The sequence below is a fragment of the Esox lucius genome, chromosome 8 (assembly GCF_011004845.1).
Source record: "Esox lucius isolate fEsoLuc1 chromosome 8, fEsoLuc1.pri, whole genome shotgun sequence".
Taxonomy (NCBI): Eukaryota; Metazoa; Chordata; class Actinopteri; order Esociformes; family Esocidae; genus Esox; species Esox lucius.
Genome location: NC_047576.1, coordinates 3,743,195 through 3,755,011, shown reverse-complemented (window position 1 = coordinate 3,755,011; position 11,817 = coordinate 3,743,195). Strand labels below are relative to the sequence as shown.

Below are 11,817 nucleotides of genomic sequence, written 5' to 3'. Positions count from 1 at the left end.
TTGTAGTTGATCTGATAAATAGGGAGATGTTTGTCCTGTGTTCTGTATTGCCTCGTTAATGTCAACATTTCTGCTGTCTTTCTTGTCTCACTGTGGTTTCTGTTTTATGCAAAGTCCAGTGCCGGAGGATTGAGGCCACAATCACGCAGGTACTCGTTGTCCAGTGGATACAAAATGGAGAGGCGGGTTCATAATCAAGGATAATAGAGAAGCCGTCTTGCTCTCCATATATCCTGCTGTCTGGCAAAGCATCGTCTGCACAGGTCTCCGGTGGCATGCTTTGGCAGCAACACAAAAGGAAGGCCCTTACTTGCTAACTCCCCAAGCCACTGCACTTGGGATTTGTCTTGAGTTGCCACGGAGCAAAGAAGAAAATTGGAATTGGAATGGGGTCAGGAAATTTGGTTTTGAACCCACATCCATGTGTGAGAAATTAAGTTTGAATCCACACCCATGTGTGAGAAGGGTACCTCTGCTTTCCAAGGGCTCTGCAAAAAAACAACTGTAGGTATACAATAGCCTAAGAGATCGATCTTGGTCAATGCAACATTACAAGGATTTCCCTTCTGTTAGTTATGGCTGTTCACGTTTCTTCACTTGGTACACTCTACTGAGTTCACGCTGCTACACGATATAATTAAATGAAGTCCTTTGTACAAACGTAAATGAATGGGCAGTTTGGCTCCAGGTCAGGGTGTTTCTGTGAGTTGGAGTGATTAAACATATTTGCTAAACAGTATGTGTGAAGAGATACTTTCCGGGTGTGGTCCCCGGTATCAAGCTGAGCAATGGGAAGGGTTCTGCAAAGTCGGCCATATCTATTATAAACCAGACCAGACCTAATGTAGTATTTTTTGGGGGCAAAACAGTATTTAACCAATTTAGATAAACCACAACTACATATTTGTATATAAATATATAAAGAAACTGTTAATAACTGTTACTCTCCTTTTAGGGTCCTGGTGTGAAGGTGAAAGCCTGTCAGAAATGGTTAGCTTCTTCTGTGAAACTACTCCTTTGCATAACTCCAGGTCTTGCCCTGTGTCTGCACCACTTCTTTCTATCCTCGTTTCTCTCCTTTTGTTTAGATAAAGCGAGGGATTAGGGAAGATTTGCCCCCATAAAGTAGTGGTTTGATAGGCTTTTATCCCTCCATGTTGCTAAAGCTGTGTCGCCCCTGGATTAGGCCAGTACAATAGGAGCCCTTGTGCTAGGCCGTTGCCCGAAGGGGGACAACCAAACACTGGCTCACTGGAGAAGGGAGGAAACAAACCTGCCAACTTCAATATGTCAAGTTGGCCAGAGCAACTGTTTGCCAGGGTGGCCTTGGGGCATCTGTGCTAGTGCGCCATTTTCTCCAGTGCGGCTGTGTCGACACAAGAAGTGGGCCGCTGGGTTTGTTATAGCAGAGTACCGCCACTGCCGCGGAATACCCCATACGATTACCCTGTATGGTTTTGAATCCAAATAAGCTCAGGCCATGTGGTTGAAGTCCACGACACGGTGTGGTTAATATGGATGTATTTCAGTCCCATTGATGTCAATTAAGGTGAGCCTTGTGAAACCCGTCAGCCTTGACCCACCCACCTGTTGAGGTCAGCATGCCATAAGGTCAGAGGTCATCTTAGGAGACAATGACTAACATGTCATGACATGGCAAGAAAAAAACTATGCCTCATAGAGTGCTGATTAAGGATGTGTCTTTTTACATTTTAGACCAGGGCTGCTCTACTCTGTTCCTGGAGATCTACTGTCCTGTAGGTTTTCTCTTCAACCCTATTTGTGACTAACCTGATTTAACTTTTCATCCAGCTAATTATTACAATCAGGTGTGCTGAATTAGAGTTGGAGAGAAAACCTATAGTACAGTGGATCACCAGGAACAGGGTTAAAACCTACAGGACAGTAGATCTCCAGGAACAGTGTTGGGCAGCCCTATTTTAGATCATAATTTATTTTATTATTACAGATGATCCTGTTATTATGCTGAAGCAGCAGTTTAAATTTGGGTTGGGACACCCAGCCAAAATGCACCCCATGGAGGACACCACTGTGACATTTTAAGATAACAAGCACTGCATGTTCTTTGTAAAACCCGCCCTTCCTAAACTTGCTATACAACTATATACAGTGTGTGAGTGTGTGTGTGTGAGTGTGTGTGAGTGTGTGAATGTGTGTGAATGTGCACATCTGGAAATCCAAAGCCCCAACAATGATAAGATGACTTAACAAAGTCGGTCTGTACAAGGTTTTTTGCCAGACCCCCCCAGGGAAATGGAATGTCCAGTGTAGTGGTAAGGTTTACTGTGAAAAACTTACAGTTGGGCACAGTGTTTGAATTGTTTTCACTTTCTTGTTTAGGCAGTCCGGTTTAGGTTTAGGCGTAAAGGCCAGGTTGAATAAAAGTTAGGTCACTAAGGTTAATGATGGGTTCAATTTAGGTTTAGGGCAAGGTTGATTGGAAATTTGGATTTCTTGGTTTCAGGTCCCTAAAAGGATAGAAAAACAAACGCTTGGGTGTCTTTGCGCGTGCACGCGTGGGGTATGAATTTACTTACATTTCGAAATTGCAGTCCTTGACATGAGCAAAAGCGATTTCCAAAAAGAAAATAGAGGTTTCCACAAAAGATAAGGGCTTTGTCGCCTTTCCAACAGGTATCTAAAACTGTCTTTAAGACGAAGGCCATTCTAATAACATGTCTAAAAGATTGCTGCTGGCAAGTTGCTTTGTTACTCTCGTCACACAAGTCCCCAGGTAGCAGTCAATTCTATACCATACATCAAAATGATTAATTCGTCTTAAACGAGCACAGCCAGCCTGAATACCCTTGACTGTGTGTGCTAGGGCAGGGAGGCTGAAAGCGGGAGAATTGGAAGATAATGTATTCATTAAGTTGCGAAAAACCTCATAATAACTCTTAATGAGCATTTGGAGACTAAAAACATCCACTCAATTTGATGAAAAATATCTGGAACAAAATGTGCTCTCTTTTTATTTATTTATTACAAATTACAAACGCTTCTGCGTATTTAACATGATTAAACTGCAACGGGAAGTCGTTTAGAGTTTCCATTTAGTGTTTTACTTCTCGAGTCGGTTTATGAAGGCATGTTCTGCCAAGGACTGATATGACCGGATAAAGTTTTATATCCTGAAAGAAGGCAGCCCTACGTCATTCAGAGATGATGGAGCGCAAAGACGATAATTCACGTCAGTGTGGGCTTTAACATGATAAAGTCTGAACCGAGCCGTTGCCGTATACGCGGAGAACAATGAGCGCAAGTGCCAAATCCGTGGGAATCTGTGATGAATTTCGAAATAAGGGCTAGGAAAGTTAGGGTGTTAGGATGAGAGAGAATAAAGAGAGAGGGGGAGAAAGATAAGATGCGAGGTAGACAGTTGTGTATGTGTGTAGGTGAGTGTGTGTGCGAGAGTAATATCGCTTTAATAGAAGTCCGTCTTCTTCTTGACACTTGGCTTTAAACCCCTCCGACGCGCTGGACATTAGCCCGCATTAAGTTCTGTAGAAAGCTGATTTGAGGAAGAGCAGCAGAGAGGAATGCCTTCTCGCTTTAATTGCTTTAGAAACGGTTCCCACAAAGAGACACTGCCCAGATTTACCTCCCGTTTAAGTTCTTATTTCCATCAGTTCACAAGTTAATCCGATTTCTCTCCCAGGCCCAAATACTTAGTGATAGGCGGCTATATTGTGCTGACAAAAGACGGAGGAACAGAGGGTTGGTTTTTTAGGAATACAAACTTCCTGAAAACTAAAAAAAATAATTGGGAACAAATGTGCATTACGAATTAATTCCCAAATACGTAATTGTTTTTAAACTGACAAAGCTGTTGAGTAACTCATGAGTATAACGTATTATCAGATAATCGCCGTAGCCTATTCACTGAATATTGAAAAGGACAATTAGGCCAATATCATTGGCATTATTATATGAATATTAAGTCATCAGATTATCATAATTATGAAGTCTCAAAACCCAGATCAGGAGCTGTTTCCAGGGACTATTTCCTATATGCAAATGTTCTTCAATACAAAAAAAGGGAGGGAAGGCATGCCCGCTACGAAAAAAAGCAATTCCGATGTTGAATAAATCGCATTTTTAACTGAATCAAATAAAGTTTCACAAACAGATAATCACAATGGTTGAAATAGATACGGAAAGGGGCTGTCTGTAGCGCTAGGCGCTTTCTGGGGCACGATGGATGGCGCGTCAACAACAGCGCGCAGTAACTTGTTGCTGATAAATTCACCGTGGAAGGAAGATGTCAGCTGGCATTAAACCAAACCTGCGCAATTCAAACTACACCGACACCAAGTAATTAATTATTTCCGCGTCAGTGTTTTCCCAACTGTCTCTTCACCCCAGTAAATTGGTTACTTTTGGACACTTAATGTGTAAGAATTGCACGATGTGAAAAGATACATAGGACAGCATATTCGACTTAATATTGCCCACTTTTTATATACTGAACTCCCAATGTCTTTATTGGCTATTCATCTCAGGATGGGAACGTTACTCAGTCATGAAAGTGCATATGATGCATACGTTTTTCTTGCATGGAGTGTTTTGTCTAAAGTCTTAAGTAATATGGATTAATACAGCCAAAGATCAAATTGAGTTAAGAATTCTACCCCCTCCCTCCCTCTTTCTGTCCACCTATTTCGGAGAAATTCATCAAAATATGCAAGCGTTACATTAGAAGGCTACTTTTCGCTGCCCTTAATTCCAGCCTAAACGGTTTTTCTCTGGGAGAAGAAATCTTTTCTAAAAACCTTGAAGAAGAGAGGGGGCATTATTGTTTTAATCCTCTTACCCGCAGTCATTTTAAGACAGTTTTTTTTTTGGGGAGGCTGAAATGCGTCTTGTTTCCCCAATCCTAACCTAAATCCCTTGGGGCCGGCTGAGTTTATAAAGGCAATACCCTGGCATCTATTAGCCATCTCCACACCGTGGTCTCCCTCGCAAATGGCTGGACAAAGTCGAAAAGCAAATACAATTAACGCCTGAGTAACTCAATACTTTAAACGCCCCAACACCTAAGGTGCACTGTAATCAAAGCGTTATATAAAAGCCGCTGGCACTTCTTGAGATGAGCGTTCATACTGTAACTTTTGATTTACAGCGATTTAAATTATGACATAGCATGTTATATGCCATTATATATAAATGAATATTATATACGTTTGCAAAATAAAATGATTGTTTTTTGTATGATGATCCTTTTAAAAGTAGACTGATATATATTGCTCGAAGCTATGACCTGCAGTGTAAGATGTAGGTTGAAATGTAAGAACCTTTTCCAAATGTATTTTAGTTAATAAAATGACTTAATAAAACATATTTCTGCATATCAAATACAGACTTAACATCACTGACCGTTCGTCATTGCAACGTCTATACAATTGTAGTTGATATAGCTAAACCTATTGAAATAACATTTTAATACAGGCCCATACAGTAATTTTATTTAATATAATAATAAATTGTATGTTGCTATTAGATATAGGTTAAATTATAATATATATATATATATATATATATATATATATATATATGAGACAATATAATTAGGCTATTAAAATAATTAGTTAATTATGTATAAATAACAGTTAATTGTTACACATAGGCATAAAATACAACCAATTTATATTACACGGTTGATGACAACATTAGAGTATAAACATGGATTCAGAAATTAAAGGTCTAAATTTGTCATGAGAAAGACTGAAATAAAGAAACCTCTTTTGATTGGCACAGCTAAGGACCATTTGAAATCCTGCATGACCTCACCAGGCGCTCCAGCTCCTTAAAGCCCATACCTCGTGCGCGAGCACGATAGATGGCAGCTCTCAGGATTCTCCCACACTCTCGAGAAGCACTGGAGAGTGAGAACAGCATGCGCAGAAAACGGACTACTGTATTCCTGAAAGAAGACGACGTTTTGAGGAGTTTGGACTTTAGTTGAAATATGAGTATACAGGATTAAACAGGACGGAATTTAGAAATTTAACATAGTCAACAAGGTACTACTTGGAGACTACAATTCCATTATAAACAAACGGATATTCTAGAAGACCCCACAGGCGTCAATAACAGGTAAGAACTTATCGAAAAGGCATAACTAATCAGAGTTTGACAATATAGGTTATGTATGCATTTTAAAGTGTACCTGTCACCATAAATATGTATATATACAAATATATATAATTCATTGCATCTATATCTGTCTTTTGTGGCTTTGCAGACAAATTGGAGCAAAATACTTCAAAATCTTACTAAAACTTTGGCCTGAGCATTTTTTTTATTCAATGTTAAATTCCCGAAAAGTCTACTATATTACCCACGTCTATTGATATGTGTGGACATAATTTTGAGAAACCAGTCAGCAGAAACATTTTATATATATATATATATATATATATATATATATATATATATATATATGTTTATATAGGCTATACATATGTGTGTGTGTGTGTGTGTGTAGTATAGACAACACTATATATTGTGTTGTCTATACATGCATGTTCACGGCCCCCTGGGCGATATTCAGCTTCTTTAGTGTCTGGGGCAAAACATATAAATCCACGGCAATTTGGTTATAATGGGAGTTAAATCGGATCCCATGGCTGCCTTTATCCACATGGAGAGATTAATATTTTTTGCCACAAGGTTTAAAAAGATCATTTAATAAAGCAACTGTAAACAATATGTAGGCTACAGGCAAGACATGAACTAGCAAGACATGAACTATCAAACAGGAACACACACACACACACACTTTTCACGTCAGGACAGATGACAAATGAATAGCCGAGTAGTTGAAACCTATTTGCACCTAGGCCTACATTAGACGGGTAAGCCAACTGGGGATTCACATGCATATTTCACCAAAAAGCCCTCATACATCTACCCGCCACTTCAAGCCTCCGGGCAGTGGGACCAGGAGAAACGACTCCAATTCAACTCAAATACTCAGGGAGTTAAGTAAATATTTAGCAATGCACCGTCTGTCCCCGTCCAAGCCCATGTAGTGTTCCCTCATGGCTGGCTGGCACAGATTTGCTAGCAATAAGAAAGAAAAAACAATTCACGGGAGTCATGGGGTGAAGTTATTGTATTGTAGTATATATATATAAAATAGAGATATGACAATCCCTGTATTTGCCTAAAATTACATCCTCATTATTTTATTATTGTCATAGCAATAAATGACACTTCATTAGTGTAATATAAAACATAAAAAATATAAAAGGGTACAATGATTCAATGATTAATAACATTAATAATTGTAACATTCAATCATTTAGAAACTGTTAGGTTTTAATAGAAGTTCCTTCTACTGCTTTTGGTGACAATAAGAAAAACCTATTAGTTTAGGCTATCCAAGTGATCGTTCAATTTAATGAATATTATTGTCATAAATTTGTATAAGGATAAATTAATGAATTTCACACGTCTGCATTAAAAACAAGTTCCTGATTGGGGTCTGACCATATAATGTAGGCTATAAAGTACTGCGTTTTGATTTATTGTTGGGGTACAAATTTCCGCTGTCACCCTCAGGCTTTTTCATTCCCAAGTGCATGTAGATTAAAATAATACCGTAGGCTATATAGAGTATAACTCCCAAATAAACTGGCAGAAAACATATTCTAAATCACTTATTTGAGTAATGTAAAGTAAGCCTATATAATTATTCTTAAAAACATTGCTGCAATGTTTCAAATAATGACACAACGCAATATGCCCTAACAAGCAAGAATCAATGTAACTGATTCTTCCTGAAATATATTCGCAGCATGATGTCAATTACGATTGCAAGTTATAACTTGTTTCAAGATTTTGTCTTGAAACACCATCACGTAGGCCTAATCAATTAAATTTAACTTTGTGTGAATATAAATATTTGGAGTACGGAAATAATTTAGGCTATTTTGCGTTTTAATTAGGCCTACTGTTTTGTGCCTGTTTTGCCTTTATTTATTATTTAGGTCTATATGACTTTAATTGAAAACATTAATATAAAATGAATTTAATTAGGCAGCTGGTCACACTAAATTATATTGTTTGGGGTGTTTTTGAAATGGAAAAATAACTTGATTAATATCTGAATTGTGTGGAGTTTTTTCCCCCGTTTATGTTCTTGAAATTCAGCGCTGCATGGATACTAATTATTGCCTACAGCCCACCACATCGCTTGGCTATTCGGACAAGTCAAGTGCGAAATCAAATGAATTTTAATATCAGCATCAATGTTGAGAAAACACAAGAGAGTAGGCTAATTATTTCACACAGCCCCCGTGGCTTTGGTGGGTTGAACTCTCATGGGACGGGCTGGCTAAATAGCGAACTCTCCGTGGGAACTGAGCTTTATAGGGTTAGTGGAAGCTGGCTAGGTGCCATCATATCTGAATGAGTCACTTTTAGCTTTAATTTTCAGAATATACCCATATAATAACTGGTGGAGCGAAAATAGGATTATGTCCCAAATGCAGGAGGCACTTTAACTTAACTAAGCCTATTTGAAATACTACGGAACAACACTTTTCTTTAAATGCATGGAAATAGAAAAACAAGTTTAGCTTAATAGAAATAAAAGGTCAATACAAACGTTTCTATATTAACTTCGTTTGATCTTTCTCTGGTTCGACAACTGCAGGCCAAGACTAGCTTTACGGATAAATCCATTCGGATCTTAAGGATATTATAGGCCAATTCAACAAAAACGTCTTGCTAAACATAACTTCTAAATTATTGGGTGTTTATAAATGCCAATTAACAAATCCCACCGTGTTTGCAGCGCGTGCAGTCATGCAGCACTACGGAGTGAATGGATATTCTCTCCACGCCATGAACTCGCTGAGCGCCATGTACAACCTTCACCAGCAGGCGGCGCAGCAGGCCCAACACGCGCCCGACTACCGGCCGTCTGTGCACGCGCTCACCCTGGCAGAGAGACTGGCTGGTAAGAACTGATTGCACATTTACTCGTTCCACTGCATCCATCATTTACGTAAAGAAGAACATGAGAAAATCACCCAGACCTGTGCTCAATTTGTATGGTGCCGCGTGTTAATATGCATTCTTGAGCATTACCTAGTTAACGGTAACATGGATTTCAAAAGGTGTCACTGACCGGCACTCTCTGACCTGTCCTTCAATTAAATTGTCCCTGTCTCTTTTTCCTTCAACGGCTGCACATTTCAAGACATCATCCTCGAGGCCCGGTATGGTTCCCAGCACCGAAAACAGCGTCGCAGTCGCACAGCTTTCACTGCCCAGCAGCTGGAGGCCTTGGAAAAGACCTTCCAGAAGACCCACTACCCTGACGTGGTGATGCGTGAGCGTCTGGCCATGTGCACCAACCTACCAGAGGCTCGTGTTCAGGTGGGGATGTTGTTTGGACAAAAGAGAGGAACTGTTTCATCCTTTTGGGGTGGGGTGTGTGGAAGTGAGGAAGAGCTCTGTCTAATAAGCTTTCTTGTAGTTGGTGGGGGGGGGGGGGGGGGAAAGCATGGCAACGTTCCAAACACATCCCCTGTTCTGTCAGACGCGGCTTGGTTTTATGCTTCAAACCAAGACAAGTTAAAGCTCTTTGGATTCATTGTTGGGAAGAGGAAGTACAAATGTAATGCAAATGCAATAATTTCTTTCTGTGACATTTGACTAAAATGAATGCAAATGTGAGAATAATTTTCACAGCGTCTAGGTTATCTGAATGTTTGACTTTCTAAATCCCTGTGTGACAACTTCCACCTGTCCTCTCGCCAGGTGTGGTTCAAGAACCGCCGGGCCAAGTTCCGCAAAAAGCAGCGCAGCCTGCAGAAGGAGCAGCTCCAGAAACAGAAGGAGACGAACGGAGAAGAAGGTGAGAAGGAGGAGGCCAAGACCACAGAAAACTCCTGCACGAGTGTCCCCACCACCAAGAGCCCTCCACCTCCTTCCTCCACCTCTGCCTCCTCCCTCTTGGAGGGCATGCGACCCCAACCTGCGGAGATGAGTGTGGAGGTGAATGTCACCTCCCCGGAGGCCTCGGACAGCGAGTCGGCCGCGGAGGACAACGGCGAGGCGGAGGCAGAGCTGAGGAGGGAGAGGCTGCAGGAGGAGTCGCAGCATCATCCGCCTCAGACGGAGGTGCAGCTGGTGGGAGGATCTCCACCCTGCAGGCATCTCAGCCCCACGCCAGGTGAGGAGTCCCACTGACACTGGGACATCAGTGGGGCGTTATTACACTGCAGCTGCACCACGCAAATCTGTATATTCAATATCTGCACCATATCGTCATCATATCATAGTAAAACCATGATCTCCCTCCCCCAGACTCCCCCATGGCATCTCCCTCCCTCCCCTCCTCCAGTGGGGGAGTGGGGAGCAGTGGTGTGGCCCAGGGGAACTCCTACGCCTCCTCCCCGCTTAGCCTCTTCCGCCTGCAGGAGCAGTTCCGGCAGCACATGGCCGCCACCAGCCACATGGTCCACTACCCGTCCTTCGACGTGGGCACCCCCTCACCCCTGCCCTACCTGGGCATGAACGTCAACATGCCCTCCCCACTGGGTTCCCTGCCCTGTCAGTCCTACTACCAGTCCCTCTCCCAGACATCGCTCTCCCAGGCCCAGCAGGTGTGGAACAGCCCCCTGGCGGGTCTCCAGGCGCCGGCTGGCAGCCTGCCCAGCCTCAACAGCAAGACCACCAGCATCGAGAACCTGCGCCTGAGGGCCAAGCAGCATGCCGCATCTCTGGGCCTGGACATGCTGCCCAACTGACCCCTGCCCCCCCCGAATGCCCACCAGGGGCGGGGCGGCTACCTGGGACACAGGCGGGCGTTGTGACCCCTCTCTGCTGACATCATCGCTAACTGGACATGCAAGACACCATATCCGTTTGGGACACTGCAACTGAGACCGGACACTGGGGCACCAGGACACTGGGCACTGGAACATTGGAACACTGGATCACCAGGACACTGGATCATCGGACGCTATCTTGAACAAGTCGCATGTCGGGTGCACAGACCCAGCTGTTAGCTACATGCTCCCGGCGGAGATTGCTTCCCTTGAAGTGGGGACGTCTAAATAAGGGGCTGTGTGTGAGTTATCAGCCATTCGATCGTCACCAACCAGCCGTTGCTACATTTTATAAACCCGGCTTTTCCACGCGTGCATTCTGGTTTTGACCCAAGCCATTGTTTTCTGGGACCAATCGGGAAAACAGAAAGAATGTCATCACACCCTAAAAATCAAAACATAGTAGAGGAAGTCAGAACCTGAACCTGCCGGAGCAATGAGTCCGGTTGAATGCACTCTTGCAATACTGTTACTACTCATTAAATCCGAGAACTAATAGACCTGAGATCTTATAGCTGAAGTATAAAGCCACCTGGGGCAAACGCATAATGACTGTCCACAAGCATTATACTGTATCCGATGACCAATGCATGCACTCCAAGGCCAGGATGAAATGACACATGAATAGAAACATCACAAAGGTTGACACAAAATTCCACCCTTGGATAAAAAAAAAAAAAAAGCCAACAGGACAGACTTGTCTGTTCAACGGCCTACAATTCCAACAGTTCCCTGCACTCAGCAGACTGACTCTACTTCCTGTTATAGACTACGTCCCACCTGCGAGAATTTATTCCGTACCGTACTGTAAATATCCCTCCATGTTCGTTCCCGTCCCATCTGCTTGGTAAGTGAGTATAAGTCGCTGTTCCCTTTTGTGTCGAGGACATTCAGCCTATTTATGAATTGTTCCATTGTGGCTTCATACGCAAAGGACCTACAGTTGAAT

The 11,817-nt window shown here is 42.3% G+C and overlaps 1 protein-coding gene across 1 annotated transcript; it reads left to right on the top strand.

Annotated features, from left to right (window-relative positions):
- Positions 1–5,877: 5,877 nt before the first annotated feature.
- LOC105027392 (diencephalon/mesencephalon homeobox protein 1-A) lies at positions 5,878–11,550 on the top strand. The gene is made up of 5 exons (XM_013134825.3): positions 5,878–6,117; positions 8,825–8,989; positions 9,233–9,411; positions 9,796–10,210; positions 10,345–11,550. Exons 2-5 carry the CDS (start codon positions 8,836–8,838, stop codon positions 10,785–10,787), a joined length of 1,191 nt encoding a protein of 396 aa, XP_012990279.1. The 5' UTR covers positions 5,878–6,117; positions 8,825–8,835; the 3' UTR covers positions 10,788–11,550.
- Positions 11,551–11,817: the final 267 nt, after the last annotated feature.